Source organism: Spodoptera frugiperda, chromosome 30 (genome assembly GCF_023101765.2).
Source record: "Spodoptera frugiperda isolate SF20-4 chromosome 30, AGI-APGP_CSIRO_Sfru_2.0, whole genome shotgun sequence".
Classification (NCBI taxonomy): Eukaryota; Metazoa; Arthropoda; class Insecta; order Lepidoptera; family Noctuidae; genus Spodoptera; species Spodoptera frugiperda.
Genome location: NC_064241.1, coordinates 12,883,836 through 12,909,071, shown reverse-complemented (window position 1 = coordinate 12,909,071; position 25,236 = coordinate 12,883,836). Strand labels below are relative to the sequence as shown.

Sequence of the window (25,236 nt, the reverse complement as noted above, 5' to 3'; positions counted from 1 at the left end):
GTACATAGACGTTTTATTGGGCTTGAATATATATGAGCTGGCATGATTAGGGACTCCTATCAAAGATAGCCATTTCAATACAGGGACATATAAATCCAAGCCCATAGCCAAGCTTCGACGATTACTCGGTCCTTTTATATTAACACACTTTCAGCACATAACTCATCTTTTAAACAATAAATTGGTATCTAATTGCAGCTAAAAACGACTGTTTTTGTCTATTATTTTTGTACCGACTAATCGTCTATACACTCTCAGCCTTATACTGGATCTCTTGTGAGGCTTTCCATGTTCGTTGTTGATGCTACACTATTATTAAAATATATTTAATTAAGTACATAATAATACATTATTGGAGTTATTGTTTTGTGGACAATAGAAGCCTTGCTTACTTAAGTTTTGCATTTTTATTTGTAGGGAAAACCTCACAATAGACGAAATATCTAAATCTATCTAATTATTATTAATATCCCATCTGAAACAAAAGCTACATACAATATTCAAATTGTCTTTCTTTTTCACCAATATGGCGTAGATTCCCATCAAAAAATCAAGTAAATATATGAATAATATATAATCGACTATTGCTTTACACCATGGAAACAGTACCACATATTAAAAAATTATTGCTATCGTTCAATTACACGATTAAAAGGGAAATAATATAATTTAAGACACATACACACTGAATCCACGGCATTGAGGTATATCTAGAATTTTCATAACATTTTAAATATATAAAATTTGAAATATTAGGGTATTATTGGTGTTACATCGACTTTTACAACTATATGGGTAATTTGTAAAGGACAGGACACGACAAAATCATTATGGTGTTAAAACCTTTACATTTTTAATGCTAAGCAATTTCCGCTGTTAATCCATTTCCAATCTTATTCGCTCATTTTTGAACTGAAAATTGGTTAACAGCGAAAGTTACTAACCTTATACGCTACACGTCAAAACCGTTAAAAGTAAATAATATTAATTTCAAATCATTGAGTGATATCAGTAGATTTAAATCGCAAATCCGCGCTTAAGTTCTAACACGAAAGTCAAAAATAAATAATATTTGGAGGCGATTGAACACAAAGCATAGAAATTTTATTCTTTTAAAATTGGTGCAAATTTCGACCTTCATGGTTAGAACTTAAGCGCCAAAATACAAAATTTACAATATTAATTCTAACAAAAAAAAATGTACTTGTGAAATGACAGACAATTTAATTGAACAACAAAATCAAGGCAGTCAAGGTATAATTGACAAAATGCTGACAATATTTGAACCAGTACATAAACAACATTATATATTAGAACATATATAAAATACATTGAATTGGTGTTCAATACAAGCACTGGTAGTAACTGGTTCATACACGAAATGGTTCACCACTAAGCTGAGAAAAAATCTTTAAAAATACTAACAACTTGGCACATTGTAATTTATACCTACTAGACAAGACAATAAGGATACATTTAGCTTGAATGAATTGATATTGGACATTTTTGCAATATTTACTTTACATGTAACACGATTTTGTGCAATAACTCATTGTTTTCAGATGTGTAGTTAAAATTCTTTGATCATTAAACTTTCGTATTGCATGTTCCAGCTCAACTTGTTGGAATGTCTTATAATTTCTTTGAATGATAGTACATATTATGTTTAAGAAAGTATTTCGAAACGAATCACGGTTGCGTGATTGATCATTTGAGCACGGTAGCGCTCTCGCCAAGTCGAGCCAAGCGAGGCGCACTATCTATCCCAACTTTTCATTATAAGTTCCGAAATTAAAGATTTTCTTTTTGTTTCCTAACCAGTTTTGTGGTAGTAGCATCATTAAGTTGGACTGGATTTAACACAACACGAAAAATTATTTTAAATCACAAACAACGTTAACTAATTGACATATTGAAGCCACTATAGAACCATCAAATTAACTTTAACCTGTTTAACTATGTGTGGTGAACCAGTGACTAATGTCGGTGTAGTGCAGCATTTCCCCAGCTACCCGCTTACCGTCGCCCGCGTACGTTCAGTAGTTGTTCCTGAAGCTCCTGTTCGGTTTGAAGCCGCCGCCGCCAGCGCCGCTGGGCGAGGAGTTCAGGAACAGCTCGACGTAGCGGTGATCCATGTTGTTCTTGTCGCGTCTCATTGCCTGGGGAACGATAAAGGAATAGTTTATTACTCCATACCTCGAAAAGTGTAGTCATGTCCTCTATTCAGACATGAGTTACTATGTAATGGAAGTATGGAAGACATCATTCCATATGTCTATACATGTCTTGTAGCTGTTATGATGAATTCGAAATAAAACTATGTGATAACCACAGTCATTATGAATATTGTATACATGTGTACATACCCTCATGGCATCCTCATGACATTCGAACTCCACATCAGCCTCGCCTGAGGGCCGACCACTGTTATCATACAGAATGTTGATGTTCATGGGACGGATCGGCTTGAAGAACTGCAATATAAAAATTAATATAATTTATTAATGGGTAAAAGACTATTTGGAGTCATAATGGTTACTTAACCCAGTCCTTAGCACTGTTTTCTGAACAAAATCGTTACTAAGGAATAGTTTATGTGATCATTAAAATAATGTATGATAGTAATAAAATACTTACATAAGCGATATCTTGTGGAGTAGCCTTGAAGGGCAGGCCGCGCATGTGTACGCAGTGACATCCACTGCCAGCACGACGGAACCCGCCACGGCCGCCGCCGCCGTAGCCACCGCCTGTTGACAATATTCATTATAATAACAATATAAATTAACTGTTTATAATAGTTTGTGCAATGAAAAAGTACCTATGGCAATGTAATCAACGCAAACTAGTGGAAAAGTTCTTGATAGTATCATTAACATGTCTAAAGATATCATTCTTTGAATAACTAACATTGATTATGATAGAAGAACATGCATTAATCAATAACAAGCAGTTCCATGCAAACTGCTTTTAACCCTTTAAACAGCAGACTACAAGCGATAACCACCACCGAGACAAACTCACCCCTACCAAATGAACCTCGGCCCCTACTGCCGAATCTTCCAGAGAATCTGTCGTTCCTGTCGTACGGGGTCGGTCTGTACCCTCTTGAAGAACGGAACCCACTCTCAATACGAGCAGTGTACGCACGAACCTCGTCTGCGGAACTCAGGAATACTTCTATGTACCTGTTGGGGAAAAACAAATGGTAAAATTGTTGTCATTATTTTTGTAACTTGGCCGTCTCTACCGGTTTTATGTTTTTTGTTACGGAAGTTAGGAAGCTGTAAGTTTGTTTATAGTGTAGTGTAATTAATATTAGCTTGTAATTTGTGTGTATTGGATATTAATTAAGAACTATCGTATATGAGTAATAATTGCTAAAATTCTTGTGTTTATTACATTTTAATGATTCAATGTTGTTTTGCTCAAGTAGCAATTAAGTATTTCATAATATTTGTTTTGTTCAGTTATAAAATAGAAAACCGCAATCCAATGAAGCAATAGCTGATTAGGAATATATTTGACACATGTTTGTAAAGGCAGAATCATATTTTATTATGTTTTTATCAGGCTAAAGCTTCCTAAAATTTTATTTTATGAGTCCCTGGCTTATCACAACTCAACTAATTTTGCAAAATAAATGTTGTAATAGTACCCTCCCCATTTTCGCACTCTCCATGCTTGCTTTATAAATAAAATATACAGTACATACATAGTTACATAGTGTCTCAAAATATAACTACATAATTATAATGATCACATTACAATAAATATGTACACCATCTCTGCTGAAACATATATAAATTGTTTGCATTTTTGAAGCTATTTTTCCTTTGAGAAATACATATAACCTGAAAACCCTTATACTAACAAATACCACGTTTTAATTAAATATTATTATGTCGATCCCGCAGTCCATCTTGCCCGCTTCGTCTCTTCGCCCCGCGCCCCGCTCCCCTCGCCCCGCGCTCTCCCAACCTCTGACAACTCAACAACCAATCACTAATACCACTCCTGAATGCCACCTTTTGGGGACCAGCCGTTAACATACGGCATTGCAGAATTACACAATACCGTATCTAAGGGAACTAGCCCCATGTAACACTTTTATGTTTAAGCCATTTCAGTAAAACAATAACACAACAAAAAATAAAATCAAAATAATCTTCGCCCAAAACAACAGCAGTTATTCGTCGTTAGTTTTGTTTCATGACGACAACTGCCAGATGGACATTAAACAGAAAAGTGCTGAACAAAGGTAGCATTAAGAAAGTGTCAAATTGTAAATTGCTTTTTGTAATATACATTTTTCCATTACACAAAATCCCATAATTCAACTATTACGCCCACCATTCTGTTACTGGCCAATATGATTTCAACCATTCTCAAATTCCATTAAAATATCACCAAATAATTCATTTCATTCACCAAAAGTAGAAAACCATATAAGTAGACCAATAACATAGGAGGCCCCTTACTTAACCCACTACACCAAATATAATATTGCCATCAGGGTTTGTCTTGCTGTGATGGGCAAGTAGGGCACCTACAATTGAAACCTACACATATGGAAATTGTACAACATACTCTTTAGTTTGTCTTTCCATTATAAGGTATGAGGGAACTTTTGATTTAAAATTACGAAACAATGAAAACTCGTGACTAAAATATCAACAATCTGACATAATCACTCAAAACATCCTGTTAAATGTTTTGCTACACAGTACAAAAATGGATGAATTTTCCTGATTAATTTTAGCATTGATTTCAGTAATAATACATTTTTATCCAACATAGCAGATAGTGTACAATGCGTAACTAATTGCCCTAAGTTCCCACCACAGCTTCATCTCAAACCGTGGGCACATTGTAAATAACTTTGCCCCCCACCTGTGTCCTATTTTCTCCCTGTCCCTGTTGAGAGCCTCTTGTGCGCTCTCCTTGTCTACGAAGTGTACGAACGCCTCTCCTGAGGCCCGCCCCGTGACGTCGGAGAGCAAGTGGACCCCATCCGTGGCGACCGTCAGCCCTGCCCCATCCGACGTGCAAATAAAGATCAGGTTATATGCCTTGGGGTAAAGGTAGCTGGCTGGGGGTAATGTATGACTCGCATGCAGGGTTAATCTCATCCAATTTACGCTTTAACGTCTCGTAGAGTACAACTGAAGTACTGTAGTTATTGTTTCACTTTGCTATCGTGATTTTTTCCTGGCATGCTACTACATGTTAGTGTAGTTTTATGTTCAATTAAGATAAGCATTTCTGTTAACAGTTTTCTATTGTAATCTTTCTAACAATTTACCCGCAGCACAGCTACCAAAACAATACCTAATAAAATGACCCCACAAAGAGTTCTAATGAAGTTTTATTTGTAAATAGATCTTACCGTCAAAGAACTGGATGATTTCTTCCTTGTTGCAGCCAAAAGGCAAGCCTCGCAGCTTGACGATACCCATATCATCAGATACATTGGGTATACCGTCAAAGCCACCATTCTCGGATTGACGCATGGCATTTATAGCCCATTCCATGTCTTGGCGGTCAGTAGAAAAGACTGAAAGTAAACAAGAATGACTTTAATGGTGTAAACTCTCAACAGCAACAAAATAAATTATAAAACATAATTGTTGCACTTTTAATTTAATTAGGTACTAAATTTTATCTGCTTTGACCCACAATTTTTATATATTACTATCATTGTGAAACAAGCCAGCTATTCACGACATGTATTTAGTCATCATTAGCATTTTCCTGTTATTTAAATTTAACGCGAAATAAAAATTTATAGCCAATTATTGTATAAAATTTTACTAAAAGTAATAGAAGGAAAATTAAAAATATATTATAGTTTTGTATTCTTTTACCTCAAAATATATTTAGTATGACACTGACAATCTAATCAGTTTTCAATATTATTTAGTAACAAGAATAGTGATTTTGAAACTTACTCTCAATGTATCTTTTGCCCATGTTATCTTTATCTTTCTTGAGAGCCTCCTCCACATCCTGCTGGCTCTCTACTTCCACGAAACATTCTCCCGATGGACGACCCGGGCGCACCTCGGTCAAGTGCACACCTGAAGTGAAAAATAGTGTTTTATTTTATTTTTTTTATTATACATTGCCCCACCTTGATTTTCTCCTGTGTCGTGGGTGAGTTTACAAACATACAAGTTCACATACACATGACACCCAGACCCGAAACAACAATTTGTGGATCACACAGAGTTGCTCCGTGCGGGAATCGAACCCGCTAATTGCCCAACCACCGCACCAACCGTGCAGTCAAAAATTTGATGATTACAGAATATTTAAGTAACATTAATTTCTATTAATTAAGCTGCAATTAAAGCTTGCTTCCAATTTAATTGATTTGTACATAAACTCTCAATATTTGTATTGCGGGTAGACAGAAACCAACCTAAAATAAATATTAATGCATCTGATCTTATTTAAAAACACTGTCTTTGCCATTTGATGTTGCATACTGTTTATGGTAAGGAGTATTGGCTAACAAATGCAATAGTGGATCAGTAGGTATCCTTAAAAGGGGCTGGTGACTAATGAATAGTTTCAAAGAGCAACTATTATACTGTTTTATGATAACAGATGGTACTACAATAAAGCACTGTAAAGTTTTGAAGATATGTGTACGTTGTTTTAGACAAGTCATGTTTAATATTGAAACTGCAAAAGCGTGGGCGCCGGACGAAATGACCGCGCGACCCTTCCTACGTTCAATGAAAATACGTTTAAATATGGAACAGACAATTACATAAACAGCGCAGAACGCATTCAAGCCTAACACAGAGAGTAAAAAAAAAAACACTACTCAAACTTGTATTGTTAGATTCAAAATTTTCGACATTTTCTACATTCATTACAAAGAACGCTCATGAATTCTGAGTGCGGATTAGAACTGTGTTACAGAATTTAAATAAAAATTGTATTTAACCGCTATGCAGACAGATAACCGGTATATTTTGGCAAAGGTCAAAATGGCAAGGCAGTGACGAAATTCGAATCTAAACAGTAATTTTGTACCATTTGAAATATTAAAGATACTACAGCATTGTTAAATGTTGTTCTTTTATCATTCTTTTCAAGTGTTTGCTTACCTTCTTTGCCATTACACACGTTGACGCCCCGGAGAAAATCGAGGACATCTTCTACGGTGGTGGAGAAAGGCAAGCCGCGCAACTTTATGATGTAGCTGCTATCCCCAGAACCCAACATTGTTTCTAATAAAAATACCACACCAAACTATAAAGAACACAAACTGTTTAAAAATATCAAAATTAAATCTTGTCGAAGTAAAACTGAATGCTAAATTGTTTTTACGAAATGCGCGTCGATCACCCGCTTCGATAGTCGGCCATTAATTTTTTTAACGATGTTTAATCTGGTGTTGCCTCAAACATGCCAGTTAGCGTTAAAATAACTACCTAACCAAACTCTTTAAATAAAACAAAACCGACTTGAAAAACATAACTAAGAAGAAACAAAAATAAACTAATAATACATGGAATTATTAGTAATAACAGTTTTTTTTAGTTGTTTTTTTTTATCTGTTATTTACTAAAGTCCTCATTAATACAAATTATTAAAGATCAAACACAAGGTTTCTTGGAGTTTCCTCAGATATTATACTACTTCATCATAAGGCCCTTAATGACACAAATACAAATTAATGAAGCCCAAACACAAGGTACTTTACTTACTGTTAACCGTTGAAGAGTTCTCTAAACTGTCTACCACTTAATGATGAGACACCTAATCATGATCACACTCCATCTAAGTGTAAGTTCTCATCAATACTACCTTTTTTTTTTTTTTTTTTATTGTTAAATGGGACGACGTTTGGCCGCTATCTCACCTGATGGTAAGTGATGATGTGGCCTACGATGGAGCACGTCTGCCCATTAGCAACCTATTCACCTAATATGTCCTTCGGCCACATCTTGGTTTCGCCGTTCTGGCAGAAAGCGGATTCATAAGGCAGTTGTCCCACCGGCAACGATGAACGAGTAACGAGTAGAGCTAGAACTAGAAACGAGTTAAGCGAGACGTGGCGAGCGAGTGTGTAGTTCTGATATTTGTGTAGCTCGGCTATAAGCGAGTGTGCGAGTGAGGCGGGCGATTACTCGCACTACGATACGCACTGTAGAGAAATGACCACTGGTTGCTCGCTCGGCGTTTGTTTTAATCGCTTGGCGAGTGTCGCCGAGCGAGTGTTATCTTTCATAGCTCTTGTCAACTTGACAAACTAGTGAAGCGAGCACTCGCCGGTAGTGTGAACAGTCAGCTATCAACTATTTGTATATGCATCTCTTTTGTTTACACGGAAAGTATATCTATTGTACGTTTCTTGAGCGAGAAAATAGCCGATAGTTAGTCGTTCACTCGCCGTTGGTGGGACAACTGCCTAACAAAACTTATCAACACTAAAAAAAAAATACAAATAAGTCAAGCCCAAACACGGGGTCATTGTTGTAAATCCCCGAGGAGTTGCCTCAACTATCTCTCGGCTCCATCATCAGATCGACTCTACACCTTCATCTAATTGTAGTTATTTACAATAGTCAATAACAAACGCATTAGTTTCGGCAATAATTTATAAAAGTTCTCCTCCATTTCCCTGGGATCCCATCATTAGATCCTGAAATGGGACCACCTCGAGTGCAAAACCTTTCAAATAAAAACAAAACTTCAAAATCTGTCAATAAACGATGAAGTAATTGTGTAACAAGTATACAAAAGATGAATTGAGAATCTCCTCCTTTTTGGGAAGTCGGTTAAAAAGTATTTTTTTATAACTTTGTAGTTTTTGACTGGCATTAGCTGGTAACACTGGTTCTGTCGCTGTCGTCGAATCGAATGGTTGATTGGTATCGTTGGGATATCGGGAAAATTGCAAAAAACTGACATAGTTAATGCATTTCCGTGTCTGTAGACACAATTTAACCTAAATCATTATTCTGTGTTTAGATTACTGTGCGCGTGTGTAATTAAAGGTGTTAAAATGACGGTGGAAGGTGATGAAAAAGCGGTTCGGTCTCGCGTGTTCATGGATATTTCGATAGGGGGCTTGCCATCCGGCCGTTTAGTTTTTGAGTTATTCAATGATATTGCTCCGAAGACTGCTGAAAACTTCCGAGCATTATGTGCCGGAGATATGGGTGTGGGGAAGAACACGGGAAAGCCGTTGACGTATAAGGTTGGTTGGTCAAAGAAGGATTTATTTATTTTCAGGGCTCGAAAGATCTAGGGTTATTGATTTAGGTTTCATTAGCATTTCTATTGACCTAATTAACTTCTAAATTTCATTATTGATCGTAACATGACCTAATTTAGCGACATTTGCATCAATAAGGTTAAAATTAGAAATGAGTATCTATTGTACTTAATTCCAATGTTTCCTAAAGTATTCAGTATATGACTGATGTGGACCCAGGTCCACATGTTAGGTTTAGGATAACATCTATATCTTTCCCTTTACCTATTTTCATATATATGCCAGGAATTTTGTTTCTAAAAACAAATATGAAATTTAATTAGCAACTGGTTCATGATTTTATTTTATTAAAACAGCCTAAGTATCACCAACTTGTTGAATACAAACCTGTTCTTATTGTTTCTATCAGTGCAAGTCTGTGCAGAGCTTTGAATGTCCCCTTTCTTACTGAATCTTTTCAGAAAATCAACTGTGAAATTGAATAAGAATTATTGAACAACATCTTATCGTGTTTATATTATATTATATTGATATTGAGACATAGTAAATTTATTATTATTTATTAAATGATTATTGTATTACTCACATAACTGTTTGACAAGGAACTCAACTCGTTTCAAGCCATGCTAAAGTGTAAACTAGTTAAGATCCTCATCAAGCAGTTATACAAGTGACAGGAATTATCTATAATCTATAATATAGAAATAAGTAAGTTGGGTTTTCCTTCTGGAAGCTGTAAGTCTAGAATGCACGAACCAATTTCCACAGTTTTCCATCTGTAGGAAAGGACTCAAGCTCAGTGAGATTTATAGCAAAGAAAATTCAGGAAATTTTCAAGAGAAAAGCAGGAAAACTGGGAAAATCATTGATGGAAACAAAGTTCGCTTTAGTATTGTCCATAAATACTGCATATGAGTCTATATGAAAAAGAAAAACTCAAGGATACATTAGTCTCACATATTACCTAGCAAATACATAGGTACCTGATGCCTATACCTAGTGGCTTAAAAGTAACTTGCAACTTATTGTTTCTGTACCTACTCAGTACAATTTGTGTACCATTGTTTTATTTTTCAGGGCATGGTGTTCCATAGAGTGGTGAAGGACTTCATGATCCAAGGAGGAGACTTCACCAATGCCAATGGAACTGGTGGGGAATCCATTTATGGTGGTACATTTGAAGGTAAGGACATATATAATACCTAGGACCTACTCTTTGAATGATCCACAAATTGTTTTGGGACTGGGTGTCATGATCATGATGTCATGTGCACATGGTATGTTTATAGGCTGACATACGAAGTGTAGTAGAAAAGTCGATAAATTAAAACAAATAACTGTGTTTGTAAACACACCCACAACACAGGAGAAAATATTATTGTAGGGCAATATTAAAAAAAATCTAGTTCTAAGTTTTTAATTAATTGATATGATAATGACCTCTAGCTACTACAGTATTAGGAGGCATGTTATAATGATAATATATAGTAAAATTATATATGAAGAAGTCAGTAAAAATATGATAATGAAACTTAATTTTTCAGATGAAACCTTTGAATTGAAACATGACCGGCCATACTTGCTGTCTATGGCAAACAGGGGCAAAGACACAAACGGTTCACAGTTCTTTATGTAAGTTACACGGGAGATTGGTAAGAAATCCGATTTTAACTAGACAGGAGACAGGTAATGGTGTCTCACTAATTGATCAAAAACATCTAAAGTTTGACAAATAACTGTAATACTGAATAGGTATAAGAATAATTAGTTTATAGTCATATTCTTTCCTATACTTGGGCCAACATATGAAATGTTTGTAAATAAATAAAATGTTAATTATCTGGCCAAAAACCTCTAAAATTTCTATCCTTTTGAGAGAACTAAATATTATGTAGAGTGAGATAGAGGCAGATAGATAGTGGAATTGACGTGATAAAGACCTACAGTAATGGATTATTTTAAAAAAAACATTGTTCTTGGCCTAAATTTAAACTTGATAATGTTGTGGTAACAATAAGATTTCGATATTGAATTTTCCAAGATTGCATATATTCTTTTCAAAACGTAAAGTCTAACCAAATTCTTCATTCCAAATGAAGATTTCAATTCTTGCTTTAAAAAAATATTTCTTAGGTACAAATATTATTCTTGTTAAATAAGTCAAGTGTGTTGCAATTGGACACAGCATGTTTACTGTTATTGAAAAAAATACTTTAATAAAAGATACAGAAAATTACCTCTTATTTCAGCAATTTTCAACTACATGATTGGAATTAAATGTACATATCTGTTTTTCAATGAATATAGATTTAATTTTATTTTGAATCATATAACTAAGCCATGATAGTCTAATTTGGATGATAAGTTTCTAGTTTCCTTAGAATTAAGAAATAGGTTTCATACTTTACCTTAATTGCCCTCAGTATTTTCTTATTCTTACAGCTTCCTTGACTGTATTGGTTGAATACAAAAAATAAAAAAAGTTCCCAATTTCTGCTTTGGGTTCTTTAAAACTTTTGTACTCGGCTCAGCATGTACAGTTTTATATTTAGATATTTTCTACGTGTAATGTATGAATCAAGCAACTAATACACAATGTTTCTCTCATACAAAGCCACTTGTATAGTGTACCATATTGTTATGAATGTGTTGTGTATGCGTTGTGTAGAGGTCGCTGCCGGCGGCCGCGGCGCCCGCGCAGTCCCCCGCTATCATTGTTTGTGTTCTGTGTGTTGTAGAACCACACAGCCGGCGCCGCATCTCGACAAGTGAGTATTGTTAACTTATTGACTTAAAGAATTATTACATCACTAATTGAATATATTACATCAAGACATTTGATTACTAGTTGGAAACCTCCAGTATTTCATTTACTCAGTAACAAAATAGTTATTGTAATTATAATTCATATTGAGACCTGCTAAAGAACGAAATCGAATCTACTTGACTGGTTTCCGTCAACTGAAACCGAAATCGGTTATGATTATGAGTCCATTTTTTTATTACGGGGACAAACCTATAAAAGCGCTTAGCTTTTTAGGGATCAAAGACTAGGGAGTGTGGGTTTTTACCTCACTAAAACCACTCCGGTGGCCACATTCAGCACCTGTAAGACGCACTGGGTCTTCTTAATAGACCTGATCTGGAGTGATTATGAGACCCTAGCGACTTGAAACTAGTCGAGTTCCCTCGATAAACATTTACGTGAGTAATGTAATTAACGAATGTTATTCTTTTGTCGGTAGTGTGCACGTAGTGTTCGGAACGGTAATCGGCGGCGCGGCGCTGGTGCGCCAGCTGGAGGCGCTGGCCGTGGACCGCAACGCGCGCCCCCTGCAGGACGTCACCGTCACCAACTGCGGACAGCTCGTCAGGGTCAGCGGTCAGTATCTGCGTACAATCCTACTAATTATAAATACGAAAGTTTGTGTTTTGTGTGTATGTTTGTTACACAATCACGTCAAAGCGGCTGAATGGAATGGGATGAATTTTGAAACAGGGGTAGATTATGTTCTAGAGTAACATAGGGTACTTCCCGATCCCACGGGAACGCGGGCGAATCCGCTGGAGGAAGCTAGTTTTACAATATTTACTGATCATATTTTACTAAAGGACTGATGAATGAATATTTGAACAATAGAAGAAGACTGCGTCTTTGATTGAGTGGTTCCTAATAACCCCCTTGTTGGAGAGACCCCCTTGAGATTACTGTAAAAAGTCTCAATAACGTGAAGCTTGGTAGCGCTTAGTGGTCAAGGCATTTTTTATGGGATAGAGCAGCCATCGAGCAGACGGATCACCTGATTGTCATAGACCCATTCGGAATTTCATGAAATATTATGAAAATATTCATAATATTTCATCTTCTTCGTCTTGCTCTCATACCAATTGTTTAAAAACTAATTTCTTCAACAGCTAAGAAACGTAAACAAGAGAAGGAAGAGAAAGAGGAGAGTGATGCTGACTCTGACCAGTCCCAGAAGAAAGATAAGAAGAAGAAGAAAGACAAGAAGGAGAAGAAAAAGAAGAGGTATGTAGAGAGAGTAAGATAGTAGAGATTATTGAACACTTTAAGAATGTTTTAATGGTGCCTCACAGTGCGGAGTCGAGCCCTCTGTCACTACGCCAATCGTGCAGTTAAACATACATTGAGTTTGAATTGGTTTTGGTGCCATTTTATTCTAATGCTTTCTCAGGTTTGTTTTTTCTATATTTATTTATCTATTCCTTAATATAGTAGATATAGCGTAATATAGTACGTTCGGAATGCATTTAACTCTAATGCAAAAACCACTTTTCACAAAAAGAATGACAAATTAACATGTAAGAACTCACAACAATTAATTGCATCAACAGGCGTCACTCCAGTGCATCTGGTGATGAGGAAGAGACACCGGAGGCTCCTGCCCATCCCCTGGTATCTACCTCCAAGATAGACCCTCGGGAGATACCTGACGTGCCAACTAACAGGTTCCTCATGAGAGGGGGGAGGGATCAGGATGACCGAAGTGACCCTAGGAAGGATCGAGAGAGGTAATGTAAAGAATTAGACCGGTCGGGGTAAAATAGAGAAATTCTAGACATATTAACTAACTCATGGGTTTGATTGATCAACATTCTTTATAACTAAATTCTCACTGTTGTCAATTAGATTTTTTGATGGAATCGTGTTAGTAACAGAAGCATAATTTGAAGTATGTTTTTTATTTCGCAGTTTCTATGAATTTCAAAAGTAAGTTACATAAGTAGTTTTTTTTTAAATTTATGCATTTTACTTTACCTTCAAATACTTTTCAATGCTATTTACTAATGTCAGAAAATTGTAGAATCGGGAGCCGATCCCACCATAAATAGTATCTCACTTGAACATGTATAGGACATCAGTGACAAAGTTTTTTTTTGTCAATATTATGAATGTGTTATGTAGTGTAGGAGTGAATAATGCTTTGTGTCGTAGGATGAGGTATCGCGAGAGGGAGCATCGTTCGTACACGCGCAGCGGGAGGATCATCAAGGGAAGAGGAGTGTTTGTAAGTCATATTTAATATATTATGATTTTAAAGTAAACAGTCTAAACTGAGTATTAAAATACACCTGTAATCCTACTAATATTATGAATGCGAAAGTTTGTATGTTTGTTTATTACTCCTTCACGTCAAAATGGCTAAAGGGATTGAAATGAAATTTGGAATAAGTGTAGATTATGTAATAGCACACAAGGCACTTTTTATCCCACGGGAACGCGGGGAAAGCCGGTGGTAGATTTTATATTTGTCTGTTGTTGTTGGTTTTTTCGTACCGGCTAATTAGAATGCCGGACTCGCTCTCGTTTTAACATAAAGCAAACTCGTACTAAGGGTACTGAGGCAATCTTTATTTTCTTACCTACATACCAATAATGTGACTAACTGTACTCATATATAAGTATGACGCCCAAATACTGAAATGCTGTACTTAAATATCGTGCTATCTCTGTCTTTTACAAAGAATTTGTAGGGACAGAACTATTCTTGAGAGTGTTTCAAAATTGAGTGACTTTTGAGTATTTGGCCATTTATTTATTTATTTTGGCCATGAATGATTCTACGATGGTACAATTACAGCGTTACCGCACGCCGTCTCGGTCCCGCTCCCGCTCGCGGTCGGTCACCCCGCCGCACTGGAGGCAGGCGCAGCGACGCATCATCAAACTGTCCGAGTTTGAGGTAGTAAGTCTATTATTACACTTTTTTAACTTCTAATTTTAGTTTACGTAAAGAGGATGTTGTCAATAATTAGTCAGTTTTAGATTTTCGAATTTATTACCGAAACATAATGCTTAAATATAAAATTATATCAACGAAAGCATAGAAATATTACTAGTCATCGATGTTGCTGTACCATTTATTTAATTTTAAAAGGTCCTTGATTCACAATGTCAAAAATGTTAACTAGTTATTATACGTTTTCTGTTATAAAGTTTATAGGTGCTTTTAATAAATCTTAAGTAGTTTAGTTACTATTATTTTCATATTACGTAGACGATAAAGTTCTCTTTAAACTTATAATCATTGACTCAAAACATTCCAGCGAGCTGAGCAAGAGAGGTCGGAGAAAGAACAGCACGATGTCACCAAGAGGAAAGAAATCGAGAAGATACATAGTCGTGAGTTTCTAACAAGTCATCTTAACAGTCTGAAATACTAAACATAACATTACACTGATAGTTACTGTATTTTGTTCCAATTACACCATATTTCGTATTCCACCCAGATCTAGAATAACCATCTTGCTAAGCTAGCTAGCTAATAAGCTAATGTTGTAATTAAACGAATCCCTAGCGCACTTGAGCTACTTAAATTAACCCAGTGTTTAGTGAGCCACTTAAATTAACCCAGTGTTTACCCGCTTTCGGAACAGATCTGAGAGATGCAATATGTTTTCCATTGTCTTTCCTATACCGACAGACAAGACGTAAATCCTTTAGAGAAATCGTAGACTACTAAATTAATTATTATGTTATCGGTTTACTTACGTAACTGTTTGACGAGAAACTCGACTAGTTTCAAGCCATGCTAGAGGCTCATATTCATGAGCAGCATTCCGCGATACACGACGTGGCGATTGTCGCGCTGCTACTCGCGTTTCGCGCCCATCGCGCCCTCTGCCTGTACCCACACGCACTTACCGGCGCGCGCGACGATGTTGACACGTTAGTCAAATAGTTACGTGAGTAAGCCGATAACATAATAATTAATTTAGTATGTCTCACGAAAGGTATAATAAAATCGTAGACTACTAATTACAGACGAACAAATATTCACAATCTGTCTATGCTCTGAAGGCGTAACTTCTCTAAAATCATAGAAAAGTGGTTCCGTTTCTAGGCGACGCTGAGGGAACCACTCCGGACAACCATCCCGACGAGAAGGAGGAGGGCGAGTGTGATTCTACACTGGGTTAGTATTGTGTGACAGGTAATTAGGACCTGTTGCCCTTCTTCGTGTGAGAAGAGGCCTTTTCTCAGGAGTGCAACAGAATTTGGTCACTTTCTCGCCTGATGGTAAGCAATGATGCGGTCTACGATGGAGCTTACGAACCAACCTATTCACTCGAGACTTGAAGACTCTCAAAGACTCAGGTTGTAAATTGCTTATTGGCTAATACTGGAAATCTAGCTATTTTGCGGTCTGGTGAAGTAATTTTCTTTTTTGTTGTATGATACATTTTATTTTCTATGTAATTTGTTAATAATACAGCACAGATAAACGGAATTTCTTTCAAGATCTTTATAGCATTAGATATTAGGGTCTTCAACACTGGCACTTGCATCCAATGACTTCGCGCAACCAAAGCGGCTCGTGAATTGGTCTACAAAAGAAACGGCTACGTATTGTAAAAACAACTTTATATAATAGGATGTAAAGAAACTGTTTTGAAATTTTGTTTGTGTAAATAAAAGATTACTTTCATTCTATGAAAATATGTTATTAATATTCTTGTGTATCATTGTTTTGTTTCGGCTGTCCTAAGAAGCCTACTGATATAGTGTAGATTAGTTTTAAACTAATAATAATGTACTTAAATCATTTCTAAAAACTTTTATTATTTTCAGATCGTTCCCAAACCGACAGGGTGGATTACAATGCTTTGGACTTTGAGGAGGATATAGAACACGATGGTAAATGTTTTACAGTATTCATGATGCTTGATATGTTACAAAGACAGTTAATGATGGCGGTGGTTTATACTGTATATACATTTTCAATGGAAATATTGTATGTAGCTTTTCATTTATGTGTCTCTATGTATTATTATTAATTGAAAATAACGGTTTACTTGCGTGAAATGATTGAGAAAAGCTGTACTAATTTCAAGCCATAGCGGGTCTCTTGGGGTTCCGTTGAAGCGGAATGGAGCGGTACGGAGCGGGGTCGAGCTGTGAAAAGAGGTTTGTGTTTCCACTGGATCGGAGCGGTGCTGCTTTACCTATTCATATCGCCTAGTGTCTCGTACATGAATTCTTCGCCCCGCGTCGTTCCTTTCTCGGCGCTCTAGACCGAGATCTAGCCCGTTTTCCCGATATTTTAAACAATTCCACTCCTCTCCTACAAATATTATTTACTTTGTTAATGTAGGCTTACAATAGATGGTAGGTAGTATTGTATCATTGGTTATTAGTGAATCGTGGTACAGCACTTCTCTGCTCTGCTTCAGTGGAACCGCACGCGTATACATGAGCAGTGACATCGCGCACGACGACTCAGTCGCATATAGCACAGTTTACTCAGTTATTTACGCGAGTAAACCGTTATTTTCAATTAATTTAGCATGTTTCAAGTCAATAATATTATTGTTATATTGATAAGGCGACCGAAACTAGCACTTTTATTTGCTTATATTGTACTTTTTATGTTTTAATGGCATTATTTATAATTATGTTTATTTTGTGCCAATATTTATGTATGTATTTGTATTGACTCGGTGGTGGGTTATATATGTTTAAAATGTGTTAATGCTTTCTTTTTTCTTTTCAGCCCGTGTTAAAAGTAAATATATATTGACTGCATTATTTTGTTTTTATTTTATTTATACCTAATGCTAGTACAGATTTTAATATTTTATTTATTTATTAATTATACTGTTTGTTTTTTTCTTTTAATAGATAATGATACATCTCACAAACGCAAACCAGTTGAGAAAGTAGATCGTCGCCGTGAAATGCGTCGCACCCCTGAGAACAGAGCTGAAATGTTGGCCCTAGCGTTAGGTGTCAACCCTAAACATGATCAACAAAGGTATGTATGAGTAAATAGAGAATGTAGCTCTTATGGTTTACGAAATAAAGTTGCTTTTATGTTTGCAGTTTTATTCTTTCCTTTTTTTTTTTAATGTTTTTTGTTTTTCTTATAAAATCTTCAAACTAAATGTGTATTGTATGATGATCTATGAAAAAGGGTTTTTCTTATAGAAACTTTTGAATTCTTTAGGTACAAAAACGTACCACGAAAAGAATAGTAAGTTTCATGTACTTTTGTTCCTTAGTTATACTTTTTTTAACTTAAAATTGTTTGTATCATTCCTATTCATCACTACATCATTGAACATCCCTATAAAGTCATACCTCTAATGCACTCTACATGCCTTACAATTTAACTGTGCAGTTTTAACTGTACAGTTTTATCTATTCTTGATTCGATTCAGTTAAAACTGTACAGTTCAAGTGTTTGCTCTACGCAGTCTTCAATGATTACATTTAAATCTTAGGTCCATACAGCCTACATACATACCTTCGATTTACCTGTATCGTTCTACTGTACGGTGTGTAGAAAACTATAACCATTCTCCATCTTCCAGTGACGCAGGTTCCTTCAGCAGGGACTCCAGAGACAGTCGAGAGTCCACTCGACGTCGCGAAGGCCTGGCCTCCACAGTAGGATACGCCTCCAAGTTATCTTCAGCAGTCGGCAACGTCTCTGAAGGGTTAGCCAAGGGCCACCATGAAGAAAAGAGCAAGGATGGGTACGATCCCTTCAGTTTGCTCAGGAGTACGTTTAATCGAGGAGGGGAGAAGAAGGATCAGGGTCAACAGAGGTAGGTTAATTAAAGATTTATTGAGTATTTCGATTTCGATTAAGAAATTGTGAAATAACATTGGTCTGGAAATTGTAAAATAACATTGGAAACGAAAAGTGCGTAATAAATTGTAGCTCTTCTTTGAATATAGCTTTTCTCATTACTAAATCTAGCCAACTATATTATTAAAAATCTATCATAAAACTCATTGACAAATCATCTTCCACCCTCCAGAAAAGAAGGAGATCGTCGTGAAGCGATCAAAGCCCGTCTAGGTGAGAAAGAGAAGGACAGAGAAGATAAGCGCGACCGTAAGACTGACAGAGAAGATAAGGACCGTAAACAAGCTGAACAGAAGAACGACAAAGAAGACAGAAGTCGTAGACATGACAATAAAGAAGAAAGAACTAGGAAGCTACCAGAAATACCAGAAAAAGAAGATAGACCGAGGAAAAATTCGGAAAAAGAAGATAGGGAGAGAAAAATATCGGAAAGAGATGATAGAAGGAGGCATTTAGAGAAGAATGAGAAAGAAGAAAGAACTAGAAAGCATAGTGAGAGGGATGAGAGGGATCGTAAACATTCTGAACAGAGGGACCATAGGAGGACCGATCGCCATAGGAGTGAGAGGTCTGAGCGTCGGGAGAAGAGTAAGGAGAGAGTGAGGAGTGAGAAGAGTAGAGATAACGATAGGAGTAAGGCTAGGGATGATGATAAAAAGAGGAGACGGTCGCGTACTCCTTCGCCGGCCAAAGAGAGGTAAAAATCATGATTTATGATACCTATTATTTATTTAATACTGTTTACACAAGCACACAGTAAAACAAAACATGTATTTTTTGCTATTTTGCATGAACACTTTCCGGTGAATTTTATATTTACTTTATGCCCGGTTTACATTATTCCAGTCCAGCGATCCAGTCCAGTACTGGATTGCTTACTGGAAAAATGTAAACCGGCACTGGAATGAACTGAATCCAGTAAGCATTCCAGTCCAGTAACTGGATTCGCGGTCTACTTTTCGGTCCAGTGCGATCAATCCAGTGCAACTGGAATAATGTAGACGTAATAATGTAGTGCCATTCCAGTGCTGACGAAGTACACACGTGTTGGTTGTTTTTGCGGACTTTTTTTTGCGAAGAAAAAGGATTTAACAATGGTGAAGAAGTTATCTGAAGACGAAACTATAAAGTTTGTCTCTATACACAGAAGAAGGACAATATAGGTGGTGAGCCTATTGCCATATACTGGGCACATTTCCAGTCACCGTGCTAATAATTAAATTATTTTCGAAAACCCGAAAAAAGCGCAGTAATACTTGGCCCGACCCGGGTATCGAACCTGAGACCCCTTGCCAGGGCAGTCTTCCGCAAATTGTTGTGTTCCTTTTTTTAGTTCCTTATCAACCTCATTAATAACTTCTTGTAGCAAGAGTGATTGAGCACGTTGAAAACATTTTCGAAACTGATCTCTTCTTGAAATCATTGTCACTGTAGTGTTCATACTTCACCGGCTTCTTAATAACTGGAATAATGTAGACGTACAGATCCAGTACAGTAAGCAATCCAGTACTGGACTGGATCGCTGGACTGGAATAATGTAAACCGGGCATTATACCTTATTCCAAAATGAACAGTTTTGTTCAATAGTTATTAAATTATTGTATTTCTTCTTTGAAAGCTAGATACTTATAAGGAGAAGAATAAGGTTTAATTTAAAATCGTTTTCTGCAGGTCAAAGTCCCGTGACCGCAGGCCGTCAGCGGCGGAGACCCGCGAGAAGAGTGGGGAGCGCACCCCCCTCGACGAGGAGAAGAAAAAGGTGGGTGTAAGTACTCACGCAGTTGGAAACTGGACTTTATTTATTTTTCTCATTCCTTTAGTTTTAAAGATTCGCTGTATAGTTAGTCGATTGAATGATTTTCTTTCGATTCCAATTCATGCAATATTTTACTGGTTTACCAATTTACGGCGTTCTCAGTAGTAGTATCGGGTCTGGAATTGTGCTTAGGATGATCATGAATTCAGTCCTTATTACATGGAACTTATAACTAACAAAAAAAAAGTGTCACGTCGAAATATTTACACAGTCGCCTGAAAAGTATAGTTGCGTAATTATTATTTTTGTTTATTTAGCAAGAAGACGAGAGGAACGAAGCTCGCAAGGAGTTGATGGAGATAGTCCGGCTGATCAAGTCCAGACAACGGGACCGAGAGAACAAAGCTGCCGGTAAGAAATATACCCTATCTTCTAGGTCTTAAAGTTCACTTTAGATTAACACTTTGAATGACAAGTTTTAGTCTGAAATCAACCTTAATGCTATGGAAATGGAGTTGAAAATTTATAGGATTGTTGTACCTTAATACAAAGGTAATAGAGTTGAACATTGATAAGATGATTTTCAACTTGTGTGATCTACCGAAGAAGATTTTGGGGATTATAATAGGTGATAGTAATTTATTTTTTCATAGCTCTTAGGATAAACTTCAAAAGTGAGACCAGTGCCCTAAAATATCCCTCACAGAATTAATTTCATGCTTTTCAAAGTTAAAGTCAAATAATTTATTTCAATTAAACCATATTAGGTGCATTTGAAACGTCAACGAAGAAAGAAATAAACAATAGTCTGTCAGTCTGTCCGTCAGTGACGCTAGGTGCGCAGATCTTTTATTGAGAGTAATGATATGTATATGTGTGTGATTATGTAAAAGTATTATTATGTATATTATAGCGGTCCTAGCGAAGAAGAAACGAGAGTCGTCTCACTCGGACAGCTCAGACTCTGATGGCGACAAGAGAAGGCGCCGCTCTTCTGATAGAGATCGCAGGAGAAGGAGTAATTCCAGGTTAGTATGGTAACTCACATTAAACTACAGTTTGAGTTTTATGAAAGAGATAAATTAAAGTATAATCAGACCCCGTAGAGTCAGGCAATTTAAAACTTTAGTGCCTTTGTAATAAAGTTCAAAGTCTATTGACGTAACTAAAAAAATAAATAAATAAGGAGTAGCTTGTGTTAATTTAGTTTTTAATAAGATAAATCATAATAAATGTTCTCTTATTTATTACTTATTTAGTGCAATAATAAATTTATGTAGATACTCGACATACATACGATAATTTTAACCCCTCATTTTCTCGCAGGGGTCGCCACTCAAGTTCAGAGCGTCGCACGCGCCGGCGTCGCTCGCGCAGCCCGCGCCGCGACCGCCGCGACCGCAGGCGATCCTCGTCCTCGCGCTAAACACACGTGTCTTATATACTAGACTTTCTATTAATTATAAATGTACTACTTTACTTTATGAAACGTAAATAAAACATTCTTTTTGGTATGATATTAGGACCTTTTTCTCTTGTTTTTTTATCAGCATTTTGACGGCCAAATACGGAATGTAAGTAAAGAGATATTATTATATAGCACCGTGTATTTTTTCCTTTCTATAGTGTTTACTTTATTATTGTAGTCTGAGGGCTTAGTACGACTTGATTATACGTTTAGTGAGATCGAAATGAAATCCTGCTCGGCGTTTTGATTGGTTAGTTCATTGGAGCTGGCCAATCAGAGCATCAAACGCGGTGTCATTTCGAACTCGTTAAACGTAAAAAATCTCGTAATATGCCCTTAGAATACTACAGAAACTAATACTAAGGGTACAGATGTCAACTGCATGTTTGGCGCAGTGGTTAAGCAACTGGCTGCCGCGAAGAGCATATAATTCCCAGTACAATTTATTAAATTTAAAACAACCATTATAAGACAAGACATTCACTATTTGACAGCTACAATTATTAGTAGACGAACAGGATTATAAGCTACATCAGCGCCCTCTAGGGTGCTCATAAACAATAGTCCTTTTGTTATTATTGTGTTTTGACTTTGTTTTAGTTATTTCTAAGTCTTATGGCCGTTTTCACCAATCGCCCTTAAACCATATTTTTAGTATGAGTTACTTAGCATGAGAAAGCATAAACTAATCCCTTAATGCGCTGTTAGATGTCACTTAAAGGTTAGTGAAAATTAAAATGTCGTTAAGTGTCACCTATTTTGAGCGTAGGAGTTCCTTAAAATTTAAGGAAGGTTGGTGAATATGGGCATTTGTTATGTTCTGTATTCTGTATGTTTAAGGGCTGATTTTTCCATCACCAGATAATTGTTATCGGTGGAATTAAATTTTGAATATTTGTCAATTTTTCCATACCAGAAACTGTACATACAATTGGTGCGGTGGCTAGGCAACCGGCTGCCGTGCAAAATGTAGAGGCTTCGATTCCCGCAAGGAGCAACTCTTTGAGTGATCCACAAAATAGTGTTTCGGGTGTGAGTGTTATGTGTGTGTGAACTAGTATGTTTGTAAACGCACCCACGACACAGGAGAAAATGCTAGTGTGGGGCAAAGCCGAATTAAAAAAAAACTGTCAAATGACAATTTTATTCTACACAAAAATTATCTGTTTATTGAAAAATCAACCCTAAGTGATTCACCTACGGTACAGCTTCTAACCTGGATGATCATTTTTTCTTTATTCTTCTTGCCTATAAAAACTAAAACCTATGTGCTATATGCACGAGTATATTTTGTGATATACCATTTATGTATATTGTGCAGATCTATTCAATATTATATACAGATACTAAATTATTATAGTAACAAAAATTGTGTGACGTATTTTTTTAATCAGTCAATATTACACTAGAAAATTATTCTTTTCTTCTTTCAAACTGAATAACACCAAAAGGTAAGCATCCACAGACCCGCATCGTACGCATCGTACGCATTCCGTATGACGTCATCAGTACGCATCGCATGAAGGCATTGCTGATGATGCGGTCCGTACGATGCGAATCAGTAGACGCAGTTGTATGAGTTTCTATACAAGACAAACTAAAATCCGTTGCGTGCGATGCGTACGATGCGGGCCTGTGGACGCTTACCTTTAAAGTGCAGTTATACATGTATTATGTGTCATTTAGTGGTTCTTAAAAATAACTACTAAGGTAAAAAGTAATTTGTATTTACTTGTGTTAAAATAAAATATAAAACTTCTATAATATGATTCCTTTTCCACATATATTATTCTACTACACTGTACACTTAAATTCTCCAATTATATGTATAATAATAAATCCCACGAATTGAGAACCTCCTTTTGTTTAAGTCGGTTAAAATAGGAGTTCTACTTTTTTATTATTTTAGCGTAGATAGTTTACGTTTGAATGTCTACAAATGTACGTTTTAAGTAAGAACTAGTTGTTTCAAATTATTTTGTATGACAAGTGTGCTATTATGTAATTAAATGAAGTTTTAAGTTGAAAACTTTTGTTATTTATTTGAAGAACACCTTTCACTCCACCACTACCATATACGGACTGCTCGAATACAGTCAAATCGTAAGATATGTAGCCGCTATATGAAAATCAAAATCTAACTGAATTTAATTCCTCATGCAACTCATTAGGTACCTACATTATTTTACCGGCTTTAATAGTAATTATTTATTGATAAATTATTAATTTCGGTTATTCTTCGATTATTTTATTAGAAATAAATTAAACAATTGTTAAACTGCAAATCAAATATACATTACATTTTATTTTCCTAATAAAATTTTCCTGTAAGCGAATTTGGCTATAGGTTGATATAACTGAGGTTTTATTAAGTCCGTACCTACTTATTTATTTATTTACCCGAAGCTCATACGCATTGAGTACTTTAAAATCCTTACCTATCCATGACCTGTGAACTATGTTAGCACCATTGATATAATAAATGTAATATTTCTGTGGTTAGCACCTATGGGGCATGGGCAAACTTTATCCTGTTTATTAAAATATTAACAAATACTGAGAAATGAGTAATAAATAGGTGCTTAGTACATAATTGGCATAGGTACCTATGATGATACAAGTTTACGAACGATACGTTTGTATATACCTATGATATATATATGTACGTTGACCTATGTTAATACTGAAACGGTTGACTGACTGTTGGTGCGGCGCGGTGTCCGGGCAATCGGCTGCTGCTCAACATGTAGCGGTTTCGATTCCCGCCCGGAGTAAGCATTTGTGTGGTCTACAAATTGTTGTTTCTGGTCTGGGAGTCATATGTAGGTAGGTATGTGTGGTATAGGGTACTATGAGCTATTGGTCTTGTGTACTACTGTAATGCTCGGTTTTCAGACATTCAGTGTTTAATAGGATGCATAACAACTTTTTTTTAAGTGCCGCTCTCCTTGGGCGAATACCGCAATAGATTCTCTAAATGATAATGAGCGAATTGGGACATGATTTGGATAGACCAAGTTACCCTAACTGGAAAAAATACTTTTATTGGAAAACAAAGATAGAGTGTTGTAGAGAGAGGTAGAAGATACTTTTCTATCTCCACTTACGCTGTTTGTCTTATATTCTGTGTCATGGTGGAGCAGGAAGCATGCATGAG

The 25,236-nt window shown here is 36.2% G+C and overlaps 2 protein-coding genes across 7 annotated transcripts; one reads left to right on the top strand and one right to left on the bottom strand.

Moving 5' to 3' along the window:
- Positions 1 to 1,719: 1,719 nt before the first annotated feature.
- LOC118269636 (heterogeneous nuclear ribonucleoprotein F) lies at positions 1,720 to 7,400 on the bottom strand. 2 transcript variants are annotated; one of them, XM_035584834.2, is made up of 8 exons: positions 7,122 to 7,400; positions 5,952 to 6,080; positions 5,390 to 5,557; positions 4,894 to 5,032; positions 3,025 to 3,188; positions 2,638 to 2,750; positions 2,367 to 2,474; positions 1,720 to 2,159 (listed from the first exon to the last, which is right to left on the bottom strand). In XM_035584834.2, exons 1-8 carry the CDS (start codon positions 7,237 to 7,239, stop codon positions 2,037 to 2,039), a joined length of 1,062 nt encoding a protein of 353 aa, XP_035440727.1. In that variant the 5' UTR covers positions 7,240 to 7,400; the 3' UTR covers positions 1,720 to 2,036. The 2 variants fall into 2 exon arrangements, with proteins under 2 accessions (XP_035440727.1, XP_035440728.1); XM_035584835.2 differs by having other exon boundaries at positions 3,031 to 3,188.
- A 1,445-nt stretch (positions 7,401 to 8,845) lies between these two features.
- LOC118269677 (peptidyl-prolyl cis-trans isomerase G) lies at positions 8,846 to 22,128 on the top strand. Of its 5 annotated transcripts, none has more exons than XM_050706937.1 (19): positions 8,846 to 9,220; positions 10,316 to 10,421; positions 10,783 to 10,870; positions 11,977 to 12,006; positions 12,484 to 12,620; positions 13,154 to 13,268; positions 13,595 to 13,771; positions 14,196 to 14,268; positions 14,842 to 14,943; positions 15,308 to 15,383; positions 16,105 to 16,176; positions 16,833 to 16,898; positions 17,883 to 18,015; positions 18,575 to 18,811; positions 19,028 to 19,552; positions 20,527 to 20,620; positions 20,929 to 21,022; positions 21,525 to 21,639; positions 21,938 to 22,128. In XM_050706937.1, the coding sequence occupies exons 1-19, from the start codon at positions 9,026 to 9,028 to the stop codon at positions 22,035 to 22,037; spliced, it is 2,535 nt and encodes an 844-aa protein (XP_050562894.1). In that variant the 5' UTR covers positions 8,846 to 9,025; the 3' UTR covers positions 22,038 to 22,128. The 5 variants fall into 5 exon arrangements, with proteins under 5 accessions (XP_050562894.1, XP_050562891.1, XP_050562893.1 ...); XM_050706934.1 differs by having other exon boundaries at positions 16,090 to 16,176; XM_050706936.1 differs by having other exon boundaries at positions 14,842 to 14,946.
- Positions 22,129 to 25,236: the final 3,108 nt, after the last annotated feature.